Source organism: Parasteatoda tepidariorum, chromosome 5, assembly GCF_982258835.1.
Source record: "Parasteatoda tepidariorum strain Cologne lab strain chromosome 5, Ptep-v5.0, whole genome shotgun sequence".
Classification (NCBI taxonomy): domain Eukaryota; kingdom Metazoa; phylum Arthropoda; class Arachnida; order Araneae; family Theridiidae; genus Parasteatoda; species Parasteatoda tepidariorum.
In genome coordinates this window covers 33,887,124-33,905,649 of record NC_141759.1, presented here as the reverse complement: position 1 = coordinate 33,905,649, position 18,526 = coordinate 33,887,124, and the positions used below count along the sequence as shown (strand labels likewise).

General features: G+C 28.8%; 1 protein-coding gene across 1 annotated transcript; it reads left to right on the top strand.

The window, feature by feature from the left end:
- The first annotated feature begins 43 nt into the window (after positions 1-43).
- Positions 44-12,038, top strand: Rtc1 (RNA terminal phosphate cyclase 1). The gene is made up of 7 exons (XM_087163633.1): positions 44-513; positions 1,106-1,177; positions 3,892-4,067; positions 6,236-6,561; positions 7,484-7,640; positions 10,078-10,181; positions 11,826-12,038. Exons 1-7 carry the CDS (start codon positions 393-395, stop codon positions 11,974-11,976), a joined length of 1,107 nt encoding a protein of 368 aa, XP_087019759.1. The 5' UTR covers positions 44-392; the 3' UTR covers positions 11,977-12,038.
- Positions 12,039-18,526: the final 6,488 nt, after the last annotated feature.

The window sequence follows — 18,526 nt, the reverse complement described above, 5'->3', positions numbered from 1 at the left end:
ACCGGAAAGTTAGGACCTTCACTTCCTCTTACGGGTTCCTTATATCCATGAAACTCGTGATCACAGGTGCGTGAATGGCTCAATTTTTTTAAAATGTATTTAAAAGCATATACTCGTTTTATCATAAGATGCTTGCAAATACGTGGAAACCCAAGTAAATGACAAGGTCAACATCCAAACGATATCTACGTAAATTTTGTTTTATGGATCATCAGTACTATGTTAGATATTTATTTATGAGAATATAGTTACGAACGGAACGGAAGAGAATAGAAAATGAAAACTAACATTTGTAAATAAAAACACGAGATTTTTAGTTTCCTGCTCCATATTAAATTTTCGGTCCATAAAAATTCAGATTTGGTTAGTTTCATAAGTAAGAATCATTTGCCATGGAATTAAATTACAAAGGATGTAACTTCTTTCGCCAGCGATTGATATTATCTACATTAAGCGGCAAACCTGTTGTCATAAAAAGTATTCGTGACAATAATGATGAACCTGGTGTAAATGGTAATTTTCTTATTTATTGTTATTTTTTATCTTTGAATTACGCACGTTTTCAATATGGATAGACATTTTTTAATATTTTTTTAATAACTTTTTTGTTATAGTTTGAGAATAATCTTATAGAGCTGAGTCAAAATGTGCTTTTTGAAATTTTCTGTATATTTATAGAATCAAAAAATATAATGACGATAATCTTTAATATTAGTAATTTTTTTGAATTAAATCTGCATTCTGAACAATTTTCAGGTTGTTCCTTCGATTTTTTATTATTAAAAGAAAGAAAAAAGTTAATTGTGTAAGGAACAATCAAGTGACACATAAAAATAAATAACAATTATATTGTTGCAGGTTTAGATAATATTTGATTCTTATATTTCCCACTTCTAACTAAATGATTTTAGAATGGAGATATGTTTTCAAGAAGATTTTATTGCTTGAAGTCACTATTAATTGCTAATTCTGTAATATTAATATTTGAATGTTTGTAATAATATTTCCTTCATTTAATTTGTGATATTTTATTATATTTATTTTAAAGATATATAAAGTAAGAAGGTTTTATATTTTAATAATGTAGTAAATTTTATAATTTTAGATTATGAAGATAAATTTTTGAAACTTCTTGATAAGATTACAGATGGCTCTGACATTATTGTTAATAAAACAGGTAACATATTATAATTCAAAATTCTTTTTATTATTATTTTTTTAGTATTCAGTTGAAAAGTGTATTTTAATTGATGTTTCAAATAGAAATAAAATATTTTAATATTTCATAACCTTGTTGTATTCTTTGCCTTTTTTTTATTTTTAATAATGTTTATCTATTGACTTTCACAGAGTTTTCCTTACAAATAAAAAAAGGGCAGGGCGCTGCCTCTGTGAAAAAGGCCCTATAAAGTTTTGAAAGGGCACTCATTGAACACCGTAAAAATGTATCAAAATGTGTAATATTCAGGGTTGGCAGGTTTTTGACATGTGACAGTTTTTGACAGTTTAAACCATGGTTTAAACCGTCACGTCAAAAACCTCACTGTCAAAAATGTCGAAAATGTCAAAAACCTATATTCATATGTGAAATTTAATTAATACATAAAATTTATATATTTTTTATAAAGGATAGTGTTTCTAAATATGTTCTAGAAAAAATAAATTTAAAATTTTGAAGAAACACTTATATTTTAAATAGTAACCAAAATCTTGTACTTTTGAAAGCTCACATCTTTTGTAATATTATGTATTCATTTTCATGTGTTATTGAAAATCTGCAGTGATATTATTAAGAAATTTATTTATAACCAAATTTAGTGTATAGTATAGATTATACTAAAAATTAGACATTTTTAAAGATAAACATTAGCAGTTTTGTACATTAGACACCTTTTAAAGAAAAATCTTTTTAATATTCCTTTAAATCTTCTTAATAATCTTTTTAACATAAGACAATACAAATTTAAGTGCTTTCTGTTAAATACACAGAGTAGTTAGTGTCGATTTACAGTATATTCAGCCTATTCATTTACTATGCTGAAAATTTAGTTTATCCAAATACTTGTGAATTTCATTTTGCTGAATACTATATACATAGTTTTGTTGAATGTCTAAATATTCAGCTGTTGAATAATTACTTCTTGCTTTCAAGATATGCATTATTTGTATTCTTAATACAAGTGGGGGAAAAAATTAAGAAGTAAAAATTGTTTTAAAATGATAAGTGTAATAATTATAAATAAATATAATAAACAATATTAATTATATTTATCATTATTCACAAATAAAACTACTTTTAAATTCAAATTAACATACTGGATAATAAAGATATTCGGTATAACATTAAAATTTTTTTTCATACACTTGTATCAAGTTTGTATTTATACAACATAACTTGTAAGTTCCTTATAAATATTAGTTATATGTTCCTTATATGTCAGAAATGCATAGTAATAAACTTTTAATATTCTTAAGTATCAAAAATAAAAAAAAAATTTTCAAAATATAAATATTTAAAAAAATTTTGTGCAAAATTTTTCTGCACATGCATTTGAATATAAATTTCTGAGATTTTAAATCTGTTATTTTACCTTAATTTTAATTAAAAAATATTTTAAAACCTGCTGATTACCTATAGTATAATTAAATTTCAATATAATGCATGGCAACTGTTGGTAGTTTTGAAGTTTATATATATTTTTTGGCAAACTTTAGTTTTTGACATTTTTGACGGGTTTTTGACGGTTTAAACCAGTATTATACCCTTGTCATGTCAAAAACCACTTTTTGACGTCAAAAACCCAACCCTGGTAATATTATGTAATAACTGAATTCGATCTCAACAATTTTTATATTACCTTCTTATACTATTTTATGTGTATATTTCCAAAAAATAATTCTCTCTCATTATCAGAATAAGAGAAAAATTTGTAGTTCATAAAAATAATCAAAGGCATAATTTTTTTCAAAAAGGGATAAATAAAAAAAGTTATTAATTGATAATCAGTTTGAAAGAGTTTAAAAAAATTTAAACTGAAAATTATAGAAAAATGAACATTAAAAGTTGAAATTTTTTTTAAAAAAAAGTTTTTTCTTTAGAAAATAATTTTAAAAATTAAAGCCATTAAAAATTTATTAATATTTCTCCCTTAAAAAAAAAGAAGAGATATTTATAAAAATTAATGAGTTGAGGATAATCCCTAACAAAGTAAATATTTGTAATAGTTATCAGAATTAAATCTATAAACACAGATAATTTTATCAGTGTATAATTTTTTTAAAAAATAAATATGAATAAAAAAGCAGTATTTTTAAGGGATGAGCGACTTATTTTTACAAAAAGGACAAAGATGGAGCTTTTAAAAGGATCAAAGGGCTGGCAGTGCAAACCGCTCTTCTTAATCACTTCAAGAGAACACTGACCTACATTTATTCCCTACAATGTAATATCATGTAAGGGCAGTGTTAAAATTTTTATTTATTTATTTTTTAAGGGAAAAAGATTACTGGTCCTTTAGTCCAGTCAACATAAAAGCATATTCTGCTGATTAAACTCTAAAATTAAATTATATTTATATTAATCTAAATAGGTTTTATTCTCGCATTTTTTTAAAGTTGATTGATTAATTTTATTTTAAGGATTAAAGCATTGCTAGATACAAATTACCTAATTTCTCTATAGAAATTATAAAACCAAATAAATTTACCCTGATTTATGAAAGTTAGGAAAATCAACAGAGATTCATGAATGATAAACTACTTTATTTAATAGGTGTTGGATCTGATTAAAATAAATTTCAAAGTTAAATTTTTAAAAAATCTGTTTAAAGGTGTTAGTGGTATGGTAGTTTATGTATGAAGAAAATAGGAGTGACATAATTATTTTTACAGGAACGTATGTGAAATATACGCCAGGCATTCTCCTTGGTGGTAAGCTTGAACATGATTGTGGAATTGAGAGAAGCATATCTTATTTCTTAGAAGCCCTTCTCATTTTGGCTCCATTCTGTAAAACACCTCTTCACATTACTCTGAGAGGAATTACAAATGATAGTACCGATCCATCTGTGAGTAATATTTCTATTAACATTTTTCACCTAAATTGTTGATTATTTTTCTTTTTATAAAAAGGAAATTTTCCATTTTTTCTGAAAATGTTTGTGAAAATTTGTGTGATCTAAAAATAATCTATTAGACAGAAGTGAACTAATATAATATGTACTTTTAAAGGGAGTTTGTTTTATTTCAAAATACTGATCATTTAATTTTTCACTGTTTTATCTAAAATGTCATAAATTATTAATTTTTTACTTATGTACATAGGATATAATTGATATAAATATTTTTGTAATTATTACTATCTGTAACTTGAAAGTTTATGATATTATGATCAGGGGTCTGTCCAGACATTTTGTGAAAGGTCCGTTTTTGGTGAAATTGTGAAAAAATTACTCACATTCTTTCAAGCAGGGTCCGCTTTTATGAATTTGTGCAAATAGGGTCCGTTATTACAAAAAAAAAAAATCTTTTTCAACTAGTTTTTAAATTGTAAAGACATACAAGATTATGCTCAATACTGTAAAATTATAATTAAAAAAATTAAATTTTAAAAAATAAACAACAATTTCTGCTTCTAAATTAGAGATGCAACAAACAAATATTTGGTATTTAGCCTATACTGCTGAACGCAGAATATTCATTTCGGAAGAATAATAGAAGAATCGTCTGCCGAAGACAAAACTGAATTCGTTTCCATCTTTCTTGTTTTCAGCCCTGGAAAGGGTTTATTCAATTAACAAAATAATAATGAAGATAAAGAAATTTGTGAAGGGTCCGATTAAAAGAAAAATCATTTTGTGAAGGGTCCGTTTTTAAATTAAAATATTTTGTGAAGGGTCCTTTTTTATGAAAAGATATTTTGTGAAGGGTCCGCTAACGGACCCAAATTTATTCTAAACAGACCCCTGATGATACAAATTAAAAAAATTTTGAAACTAGTAGTTGAGGTGTTATGAGAGGCTGTTTTGTTTTTTCAATCAAAATATAAGGTGAAATTGATGATGTTCTTTAATATTACAAAGGCATTATCCAGCCGAATTAACCTAAATACGCCTATCTTGCTAAGAGATTTTTGTTTGCGTTGTCTCCGTATTTACTGTGCTAACATTTTTATATTTGTTTTTATTACCTCCGGAAAGAAAAATTCTTATTGTTTCTATCATTTCTGTAACGATGTGTTTTAAAAAGAATAATAACACACGGGCATTCTTTAGTCGAATTAACCTAAACACACTTATCTTGCTAAGAGACTTTTGTCTGGGTCGACATCATATTTGCTGTGTTAACTTTTTTATAATGGTGCTTTTATTATCCCCAGAAAGAAAAAAAAGAATCTTATTGTTTCTGTTAGCTCTGAGAAGAACTGTCGTTAAAAGAGTGTATATTTAAAATAATATTGTAAACATGAACTTGGACATTGTTTCAATGCTCCTATAATTATTAATATATAAATGATTATTTTAAGAACTAATGTTCTAAAAGTTTTTGGCTCAGATGTATTTTTTTTATTATATGTATGATATACTAATAAATAAGGCCGGGATAGCCTGGTCGGTAGGGCGCTGGGCCCATGTTCGAGAATCTGTGGGTTCGAACCCCGCCGGCTGAAGACTCCCCGTGTAGTAAAGTGACTGATGCACATTAAATTTGTCGAGTCGTAAAAGTCCTCCATGTTCCCATAACAAATCAATACCTCGGGGGGTACTGGATTGGAGATCGATCGTTCTCTGATTCAGGTCAAAATTACGATCTGTGGATGAATGAATGGATGTATGAATGGGTCCGCCCTATAAACGGGTGTGACGTACGGTGTGCGAGAAGTCGAATTCTTGGCCATAGATGGCGCCACTGGAAAACAAGAATAATCGTACCTCCTCTGCAAAAACAGGCATACGTCAACAACAAACACTAATAAATCAATCAAAAATATTAACTTTTGGCCAAGATAAAGCATTAGTGTATTCATATGTTAATATTGGCAGCAGTATAAAATTCAGAAATTTTGTGCAGTAAATTATTATCACTATAAATTAAAAAATAAATATTTTTTTCAAATAAAACTGAACTGTATCTTAACTGAATTCCAATATAATGTTTAATTAATTTTTTAGTAAAATCAAATTTTTCTTTGTACTTACTTGCTAATTATTTAAATTGTTTTATAAATTCATTTCAGGTTGATGCTCTTAAATATTCATCACTCTCAGTATTGAAAAGGTTTATCCTAAATGATGAAAATTTGGAAATTAAAATCATTGGCAGAGGTTTACCTCCTGGAGGAGGGGGAGAAGTTTTGTTTCGTTGTCCTGTGGTCAACTACGTTCGTCCCCTTAAATGCCTTGATGCTGGAAAGATTAAAAGAATAAGAGGATATGCATATTCTGTGCGTGTATCTCCCGCTATGGCCAGTCGCATGGTTGATACATCAAAAGGACTTTTACTAAAATTTGTGCCTGATGTGTATATTTATACAGATCACTTTAAAGGAAAAAATTCTGGAAAGTTAGTAATTTACCATTAAATTACATTTTCAGTCCTTGTGAAAACCATTATTTTTACAGCTAATCTTTGGTGATACATCATAAACAAAATTACTTAGGAACTTTATATGCTGCATTATCTTTCTTCAATAGTTCTCAAAAAGTAACCTCCAGTACGCACAAACAGAAAAAAATTTCATGAACCATCATCAGATTTATGGTCAGCTGATTTAAAAATAAGTCAAGAAATAAAAAGAAAATCATTAATTTTTGGAGATATTTAACATTATTTATTTATTATAATTATTATTATTTTTTTTGTGAAATGTGAGACTTAAGAGTTTTGCCTTTGTTTGAAAATTTTATGCCTCATAATTAAGGTGGGATTGAAATTTAGTAATCATCTGTTTTATTTTTACTTTTGTCAAAACACCGATTGTCAGATAATATAATGATATGTTATTAATAAGAATTACATTTTTTGAGAAGGTTATATATTTTCAGAATGTTATTTTAAAAAAGTATATTTTTCTTGTACAGGTAATCATCATGTTGCATTTATTTAAATTCTTTAATAAATGATTTATTTTATTGTTTCTTTAACATTTATTTCCCATTAGAAACCTTTTTTTCCCATATGTTATGATATAAAAACTTTTGTGTAAAAACATTAAGAACAGGAATTTATTTACAAAATCTTATTTACATTATTTCATCTAATGCTTATCCTAATGGTATATTGATAATAATTTATTTTACCATAGTTTAAGATATTAGTTTTTTGTTTTACATGTGAAGTTTTACTGCTTGAAATATTACAAAATACCTAAGTTTATTATAGCTCTATTAAAGAGATACTGTTCATATTCATTTACTTTTTACTTTGTTTTTTTTTTATACAATATTTCACAATCAGTTGTTTAATCATTCTATAATATTAACAGATCTCCTGGCTATGGTTTAACATTAGTTGCTGAAACTACAACTGGTGTATTTTATTGTGCTGAAGCTATTTCTAACCCAACTGGTTCTGGAGATTTCATTGTTCCAGAAGATGTTGCCAAACAAGCTTGTTATAACCTTTTCGAGGAAATATATAGAGTGAGTATATTATTTCTTAATTTAATGTGCTTGAGAATTATGAAGTAGTCACATGACCTGGAACATGTCTGAAGGTAGGGAAAAATGTTGATATTCAATGTAAACTGTGACTTTGTACACTTTGAGTCTTTTATTTAATGATTTTTTTGTCACTGTTTGAACTAAAAAATTTGGAATGAGAATATGAAATAATTGTTTGTTTTTTGAGAAAAGTGTTTGCTTGAAATATTTGATAAATAATGCTTTACTTACTTTTTTTTCTTCTCTTTTATATCAGTTCAGTTACAATTCCAAATGTTTTTTCTTTTTAAATTAAATAATCTACATTGTTGATTATTGAAATAATTATAAAATAGTACTATTATTTTTACATTATGTTAGCAGTATTTAATGAAATTAGGGTTATGTGTGTAGATTATTTTAGGCATTTAAAATAATCTTTTTTTGGACAATCACAAAGCTTCTAGAGGAATTATGAATAAATACAAAGTTTTCCATAATCATTGCTTCTTGATACAATATTTAAAGAATCCTGGTAAAAAAGGATGAAAAAAAAGTTTAGGATTAAAAAAAAGTATAGTGACATATTAGGTATTACAAATATTGAACTAATTACTAATGAGGAAGTTAGGACTGAAAATATTAAAACCTGTTTGATTATCTATTGTGGAGTTTGAAAGGGGTTATTAAAAACACCTCCGATTTTCACTGACCAGACAATCAAACTGTTATGTTTTTCATTGTGTTTTCCTCTCCAATGATTTTACTGGATTTGATAGTTTTGTCTCTTCCTTTTTAAATATTAATGTGTGACACCTGATCTATAAATTTTTCTATCTAGGATTTTTAAAATTATATCTTAAGAGTAGGAATTATGAAACACCTTGTATTTGTGTTATTAAGCCAGATTTGGTCAATCATAAACTTTTATTGATCTTATAGATAATTATTCATTATCTGTTATTATTTGTTATCTGGGTTCATTAAAATAAATAGGTATGCCAAGTTTCTACAAACATGTGTTTGTGCTTTTTTGACACAATTTTCAATAATTTCTTGGTCCCAATGAATGGGATTCATATTTTAAATATCCGATTGTAATTATTATTTTTTATTATTCCTTTGTATTTTGGATATTCTGGGCTAATTATTTTTGTGTATTTAAGAATTGCATTAGTTATTTTTAAAAAATGAATATTACTCTTTACAAAAATTCTAATTTGATATATAAATTTGTTTCTTTTAGGCATTATTAAATTACTATTCTTATGCTGGACTTAAGTTCAATAAAATTTCTTATATTTAACTTTGTAATTTAGTTTTTAACTAAGATACCAGACATTGTTATTATTTTTCTTTTTAATGGGCTAATTTAATAAATGTACATGTAAAATTTTGAATGGGATTTTACACACTTTTGTGTCCCTACTTTATTGCATGAAAGACTCTAGAATAACAAGTGAAAAGAACAAAAGCTCTTTTTCATTTGTTGTTTATTTTATTTATGTTTCTATAAAGATTATTCTGTAGTATTTTACATTTACTTAGATTAAAACTATAAAATTTGCAATTATTCCATTTAAAGCATATATTTTAATTACATTATTAATATTTTAATAATATTTTAATAATCTATTAACTTAAATTTTAGAGTACTATACTGATATAGAGAATGATATACTTGAATTTGTTAATCTTATATATTTTTTTAATTGAACATAGCAATTTTGTTGTTAAGGAACAATTTTGAATGATTAAAGAATGAACAATTTTGTTGTTAAATAAGTGTTAAAATTAAAATTCAATAATGCGAATTATAATTATTTTCTTAGTTTATCCTTTAACTGTCTGTCTCAATCACAGTTTGGGGTATGTTTAGTTTCTTGTATGATTTTTGATGGGGATACTGTGTTAGACAGGAATAGTATTATTTAAATTTGTTTAATAGTTTAATTAAATAAAGGGTTAATAAACTATGTAATAAGTATAAAGCAAAACAATGCAAATAAAGCACAGAAAAAAGTTATTTTTTATTACCGTTTTATACATAATATTTGTGCTATATTCAATTTGCATGTCCTCTTCTGTATTTTTTATTTGTGCTTTGTTTAAGTTGTGTTTGCTTTATTCTACGTATTACAAGTATGACACCCAGTCTGGCCTCTATGCATCACCCAGGAGTTTGCCTTGAATCACTCGGCCTCCTCTGACTTGATTTCTTGCCACCCATCATCACCAAGCTTTCATTAAGTGTCCTGCTCTCTTACTTAAGCAGTTGCATGCATGCACTTCGGTTTATCAGTAATCATTGAATGCTCCCTATCGGGGGGCAAATTGGGGTTAAGCTTCACTTATTCTACACAGTACAAAGTTTATCATATCCTCTTTTGTAAATGTTATAAGTAATTTTGTTAAATTTTTTATTCTATGTTTATAGGGTGGATGTATAGATTCAGATAATCAAAGCCTAGTATGTCTACTTATAGCACTTGGTACTACTGATGTTTCCAAAATTAAAATTGGACCACTGTCTCCTTATACGTAAGAAATATTCTGAACCTACATTTATATCAAACATTCTTTTCATTTCTAGAGTTTTTGAAAGAAAAAAATAAATAACATTTTCTTTCTGAGACATTCTTAGGAAAAAAAATCGATTGCTAACTAATTGTTATAAATGAAACTAGTTTGAATTTTCAATTCTTAGAAATTAATAATATGTATCTATCTAAATATAATCATTAATAATATCTTTTTCTGAATTCTTTTTCACAGCTTGTACCTTGACATTGTGTATGCATTAGGTTATTTTTACACTTTGAGTTAGCATATTTAGACTAATTTTTCAAGTAGCACAAAGAAGATTTGAACTTATCAAAAATCTTTTGATAATTGTAATACTGGTCCGTTAAGCATTTTAAAAAATATTAAGTTTTAATTTTCATGATCATAAAAAGTTGTTATGAAAACTTGTAAATTAGTTAAATTTATGAAAGCAATTCTTTTAGTAGATATTGTTAGATATTCGAGATTCGATAAGTCTAGTTAGAATTCACTAAAAATAAAAATAATAAATAAGAAAAACTCTAACTCCATACTATATTATTTTAACTACAAATTTTCATCCAAGCTTTTAAACAATAAAAAAACAGATTTTATTAAAAAGCATGATTCTTAAATTTCATCTTCTATTTTGATCTTGAATCATATTCATTTGACTAAGTATCATAATTCTTGACTAAAATCGTTAATTTTGCTCACTCATCTTGTTGTAGTTTTGCAATGGCCTTATGGAATGAAGGATTCAGTAGATGAAAGTTCTGAGTCAAATTTTTTTTTTAAAAATATAGTTTTGGAAGTCTCTTTAGACTTAGTTTACTGTACAACATTATGCTATTTTGTCAAGTTTTTAAATTTCGCAATTTTCAGAAAACATTAAGAGGCAATCATTTAGTATTTTTACAGTGAGAGAAAGCTCCGATCACATTTTTTCAGCAAACTGTCTACAACTAATTATAGAAAATCTATCATTTAGCAGCAAATAAAAATGTCAAAAATGTGAATTGTTTAACACAGTCAGTTAAATGAGTGTGAAGAGTTCATAAGTTTCACAAATTTAGAAGCTTACAAATAAGAAATAAAGTGAGGCATGGACTTGTCAATTTTCCATGCATCTGTTGAATTTTGCATTTTTTGCCTCAATTCTGTCATAATCTTTTTAAATTTTGGTAATAACTGGGAGCTATCCACCAAATTGTTCAGAAAAAGACATTTAAGAACTATGAACAGCATGTTTGTAGATTTGTAAAACCTTGCCAACAAAGCATTGAAATAAGTTGAATCGAGAAAAAATGGTTTATTTCTTACATATAGATTCTAAAGTAAATTTTTGAAATCTACCTATTATTTTTCAAATTAAATCTTGTATGATACAGATTGTTTGTTACAAAAATTTGAACTTATCTCTTTTTACTAGTAGTTTATTTCAAATAATTTTAATTTAATTATAAATTTAATAGTCATGGACTTTTTTTAAAAGAATGATAGTAGGTACAGCTTTTTTTCCAAAACTGCTGTGGCAATACATAAACTTTAATGGTAATTTACTACAATTTTCTTGGAACTTTCATCCTCTAAACTCTTTAAATAATTGATAGTGTCATTAAAGCGTATGTTTATTTTCAGGATACAGTTTTTACGTCATATGAATGATTTTTTACAAGTAAAAATGAAACTTGAAACAGAAAAAAATGAAGATCTGCAGCTGGGTACACATAAAGTTTCCATAACATGTGTTGGGATAGGATTTACTAATATAAGTAGAGGTGTGCAATGAATGTTCCAATATGATTGGCTTTGTATATAGTTGCAATAAATTTTATTTTTTACTTTGATAAATAGCTTTATTTTCATTGGGTTTCAGTGTAATATTTTCTTAATTTAAATACAGTGGGGCCTTACTATAGTGAATTTATAATGCTCATATGCATCATCCGACTCAAGTCAGGTGAGATTGTTGGCTATTTCATATGGGTGGTATTCTTAAAGTGAGGCATTCGTATGAATCGCACGATGTTTGCTCGGTGAGGACGGGGGTTGTCATCTTTAAACCCCAATTCTGCTCCCACGGTATACCTGAATAAAAGAACGTGTTGTTTCAGAATGATGAGCTGATAAATTTGGCTTGCCATGTTTCCGATTTTAAACATGCGGATCCTTTCGGGAGCCCAGTATATTTTCAACCCAAACGAGCATTCCTGCACCACCGTAACGGTGTCATTTAATGATGCTGTTTTGGTGGTAACGGATACCTGGCGTTCTCCATATGAAAATCCGACGTGAATCAGACTGCAGCCTGGAATAAACCTGGATTTACCGGAAAACATCACACAAGCACTGTGATGGTGTTCATATTCTCTACTCCTGTCTAATTATTGACAACAGTGGGTTGCCTTAAGCGAAATACATTTTTGACAGGCCTGCGAGCATTCGGACAAATATTTCCCAAACGTCTGTATTCGGTTTGCCTTGAAAGCGTAGTACCCGTGGCTGTAGATAGCTGATGAGCCCAGTCTAATGCTGTTCTGCGTTTGCTTCTTTTAGCAGTTACTGCAAAATACCGATTTTTATTCGGCGCTGTAACTCAGAGCAACCTGTACTATAACGTCAACTGACATTTCCGTCATTTTGGAATCGTTACCAAAGCTTAGAGATGATAGTTTGAGCAATTCCAAATTCCTCAATTACTTCCATCTAAATACACCCATATTTCAGGCTGCTGGTAATTCTACCGCGTAAGAAATTATTCATAGGTGTCATGTGGGTACATTTCTGTAAGTCAATGCAAGTTTTATCGGAATGTTGTATTTAGGGGTAAAATGTTTTTTAGATACAAAAGTAAAATAAAATAAGAAATCTTGACATGAAATGTGCACTCTTCGCGGCGGAGTGCACCATTTAGTTCCGTCAGTTTAGATGTGGACTGCAGTATCGAAAAGGATAAACTTTTCCGTTGCGCACCTTTCTAAATCAAGCATCATTTAGCAATATTAACAGCTGGTAACAATAGCGGCGTCTATCTTTCAGTCCTTCTCGGGCAATGTGATTCTTTTGTTTGACCTTGATCGTCTTCCTAAGTTTCGATTTTATTATATTAAAAAAAAAGTGTGAGATGCAAAAAAAGGAAATAATAATTGATAAATATCACAATGGAAAAAGTTGATCAGATAACACCCACATCTTTATTAAACAAGGTATTTGATTGGTTAAAACAAAAAGAGCTTGTATTTGGAATTATTTAACTGCAGTTATACAGACATCGTAGCGTTTGTGACTTATATATACTTTTTAAATGGTGTACCATGGAATTAGAAATATTTCAACTTTTAGTATGCAAAGCCATGAAAATGGGTATCTGCGTATTAAAAAGAAGAAAAAAAAATCGAAATTGCCCAGTATTGATAATTAAAAAACCTTTTTGTTTTATCATAACAATGAAATGGGAAAGAAAGCAATGGTATTCTTATGAAGGGTTCCCGAGGGCCTTATAAATTTTAAAAAGGTGGTAACGAAAATGAAACAAAAGTTGAAAATTTAATTTTTGTGTAACCACCACTATCTACAAATTTTTTTTCGAAAAAAAGTATATATGCATGAAAATTAAAGCTTCTAAACTACTTAATGGCAAAATAAAATATTTAAATGAGATATATCTTTAAACAATAACATTAATTAACTACCATTACTAAAATTTCTCAAGGACCACGGGAGCCCTGTGATGTCCAGGGAAAAAACTTTATGAATCAAAATTAGAAAATAAGATATATTTAAAAATTCTTGGATGGTTTTTTGGTTTGGGCCCTAAAATGCAAAAGTTTTCTAATTGACACAAATGTTTTGTACATAAAACATGAAAATTAAATTATAGTATACGAAATTTGAAGAACAGAAAAAAAAAATTTACAAATTAAATTCGAGATTTTTTTTTCTTCAAAAATAAAGATGAACATATATTCTCAGCGATTCTATCCTAGGGATACTGCAGAAAGAGAATATTTTTTGTTAATACTGATTTAATTTAAAATCTTTATCACGGAAAGTGGTGTACCATGTGAACTTTTAAATAATTTACATGTAACTGTGTGGAAAATAACTTTTAATTAAATGTACAAAGTAAAGAATCATGCATCAAAACATAAACTTAGCTACTACCGGTAGAAATTTTCTAAAAAAGCGTAGTTACTTGGCAGCCCTGCATATATTAAATCTCAAACATTTGTATAACTTTTAACTATTTGAGAGAAATCTTTGGCCAAAAGCTGGAAGAGTTGACAGGTTTGACTTTACGTATCTAGGAAATGATATTAATGCTACATGTGAAATACAGATATAAGCCGTTAAAAAATTTAAACTAAGCTCTATATGCGATGGCTCAGGGGATAGAGCGTTCGCCTTCCAATCATGTGAACCGGGTTCGAATCCCGGCGTTGGCTGGGATACGAATTCCGCATCCGGCTCGCACCGACAGCAGTGATGACGTGAAATATCCTCAGTGGTAGACGGATCATGGGTTAGAGTCCTCTTGCCGTCAGGCTAACCGTGGTAGGTTCTCATGCTCTTCCTCTCCATGTAACGCAAATGCGGGTTAGCTCCATCAAAAAGTCCTCCACGAAGGCAAATTTCTCCCACTACTCGATCCAGGAATTCCCTTATCTTCTGGATTGGATTCAATATTACAAGGCTACGGCGTTGAACATTGGTAGTCGTAAACCCTCAACGCTGTCAGCTGTTCAACGACGGCTATAAAAAAAAACTCCTTAAAATATTAAAAAGTAATAAAAATTCAAGAATATTGGGTCAAGAATTTGGGAGAGATAATCGATCAGGGCCCCTACCATGAACTACTGGGAATGGAACTAAGATTCCCGCCTGGAATCGGAAGCCAGGGAAAGTTTGATTCCATGTCATCTCTAAATTGTGCCATGAACACTCACCGGGAATCAGACATTCCATGATTCTGGTTCTAAAGGCGTGTCTTGAATTTAACCAATCGCTGAATTTCTTCAATATTTATTTTCGTAATATGGCAACATTGTTTTAGCAACCGTGTGTTTGGAAATACTGATCCTCAATCTTTGTCCTGACGGTGCTGTGGAACTCAGTGCCGGATTAAGAGCCTTAGAGGCCCTAAGCACTTAAAAGATTTTCATGCTCCTTAAATGTAACTAAAAATATCAGCGTAAAAAATATTTATTTTCTTCAATAAAATTAAAGTAAGTATATAAAAAAAATTAATATCATTGCAAAATTAAATAGTTTTTGTAGAGAATCAATAATGGGAATCAAAATTTTTCAATTTACTCTTTGAAGAATTTTTAACGCTTACCACATATACTGGGACCTCTGAACTAAAATCAATTCTGGTGTTCGATTTTTTAAAAAAATTCCCTCATCTACAAAGAGAGAGAGGGGGGGATTAAATTTGGTGATAATCCTATCTCCAGCCTTTGTTCCCCTCTCTGTCTTTAGAAAGTGAGGTGTCTATCGTTTTTTGTTTTAGCAGTGGCAAACTCGAATTCTTCCTTTTTTTGCACTCACTTAAAAAGCGTGGCGTTTAAAATTTTATTTAGCATTTTAATGCAATTTTTTTTTAATACAAACAATTATTAATTACACTTAATTCATTAATTACAATCAATCAAAAATATTCTACATATTCAATGTGTTGAATACACTAATCAACACAGAAATCAAACTGTAAAAAGTTCTGAATTAATAATAAGTAAATTTTGTAATTGAATCATGATATGTTACTTCATTTTGATTTCACTTCTGAGAAAATTTACAACAGAAAGTGAATTTTGTATTTAAGTCATCGATTGCTTTATAACGCACAATATGCTTGCATTGAATACTAATTTTATTGTAAATTCACAAAAATTTGTATTTAAGTCATAGATTGGTAACAACAGCGCGATTGCTTTATAACGCATAATATGCTTGTATTGAATACTAATTTTATTGTAAATTCACAAATTGTCAGAGAAGAAGCTTAACGGAAAAAATTTATCAGTTTTATTTATTTATGTTTTTTATATTTTGTTTACATAAAACAAAAAATTTGCAAAGTTTGAGAGATATAGATCGAATAGTTTCTAAGTTAATAAAATATCAAAAGTAGTATATTTAAACCATTAGACCAATTTCATTTAAATTTTGTATTTTTTCATTCAAAATTACATATTTAATAATGTTATACCTTACAACTTCTCCCTTCATTGGATTAAATATATTATAATAATTATTATTTTACATGGAATTATATTCGAATAAAAGAATTTTGTAATTGTTTGCAAAAACTTTTTTGATTCACTCATCAAGTTCTCGAGATATAGCGAAATACACCAAAAGTGAAATTAAAATGAAGAGGTTCAAACTTTTAATCGCTCTCCTGTATAAATTATTGGGACAATATTTTCCAGATTGTGGATGATACCCCCCTCCCATATTTCAAGGGTCAGAATACCAAATTAGTCGAAAAAATTAAAAAAATATGTTTATTTTGAGAAAGAGCTTTTTGTGTTTGATTTCATAACGTTAAATATCATCAGCATTAATTAATTAACATATTTAATGTTAAGTCTTCGAACCTTTAAGATTGAGTATGCGATCATAAGATTAGATCAAAAGTTATTCTGAACGTTCACTTTTTATTTTGCTCACAGTATGTCAAATTTGGTCCTTTTAACATGAGCTGGAGTTACAATTTACTCCCCTTAAAAACAAATTATTCATTTCGTCAAAACAAAATTAAACTCTTATTAGATTATAAAACATGTCAACTATTTCCACATTAATTTTGAAACTAAGGATATTTTTCCACTGACAAGCATACATAATTGGCAGTTCTATTTAAAATCAATTAATTAAAGTGACTTACCCTATGATAAATAAAAATCGCATAATGTTGTTACAATATTTTCAATAATCTATAAATAGGAAGGAGGAACACAGGTTTAACTAACTTATTGTTACTTTTTTCGTCAGTTTTTGACTACGAAAATTCTTTTCCTAGCCTCGTTGCATTATTAAAATTTTATTTTATTTCCTAATCGTCGGTGAACAGCCTACCCAATGTTTGGGTTTACAATGACTAATGTTCAACTCCATAGCCTTTTAATTTTGAATCCAATTCAAAAGACTAGGGAACTCTTGGATCAAGTATTTTGGGAAATTTGCCTTCGTGGAGGACTTTTTGATGGAAATAACGCACATTTGCGTTACATGGAGAGGGAAACCACGAGAACCTCCCACGGTGAGCCTGACGGCAAGGGGACTCTAACCCATGATTCGTCTACCTGAGAATATTTCACTTTAGCACTGTGGTCGGTGCAAACCTGATCGGAATTCGTATCGACCAGCCATCGCTGGGATTCGAACCCGGTTCACCTAATTGGAAGGCAATCGCTCCCTCCCCTGAGCCATCGCGACTCGTTATTAAAATTTGAAAGAAGATGAATACTTTTAAAATCAAACCAAGTCTTCTTGAATATGAAATAAACAAACAAAAAAAAAAAAACATTCTGAGTCAAGATAGACTCGCACTGTTTAAGTTTTAAAAGTTCAATTTTTTAGTGGAAAATTAGTAAATGATGTATCTCCTAATCATGTAATTGGTTGAAAAGAATATGTCAATCAAGGAGCTTCTCTTTTTTCAGATCCTCCAGTTTTCTGTCACCAACAAGAAGGGCAATTTAAAAGTGTCAAGCTTATATCTTATTGAATAGTATTTTTCGCTGAAAAAGGGCAAAAGCATAGGGTGGCAATTAACGGTCCCCACAAGATGAAAAGGATGATTTGACACGTGTCCAGTAGTCAGTGTAGTAAGTTTTGTTACACTTGTTTACACGAAGTTTCTCTGCTCTAGTTTTGTATTTCAGACATCAGCTATCCACCGATGTTTCATATATGCTATCGTCTGCGTAGGTGGTAAGTTAGGAAAAAGCATGAACGGTCGTTTTGTGATGGTATACCAGCAATACACAACTTTCTTTTCTTTTTCTTCCGTGAGATTGAAATAAATAGAATATAATAGCAATTTAGTTTAAACTATGATCTTATGTTAGAGCTTATAATCGAATAAAAATGCGTAAACAAAGAATTTTCTAGAAATATTTTTTTTCCATTGGTGCTTTAGTGTCCGCCCTCCTAAGCTTCGGTGCCCTACGCACGTGATTAGAATGCTTCATGGTCAATCCCAGGTGGAACTCTTCAGTAAAAAAAGCCAAGGCCATTGTAGAACTAGAAAGAAGGAGTATGTTAGAGAGTTTTTTTTCCAGATCTCTGAACGTCAAAGTGGTTTTTAACTCATTTGTGCAAAGTATTTC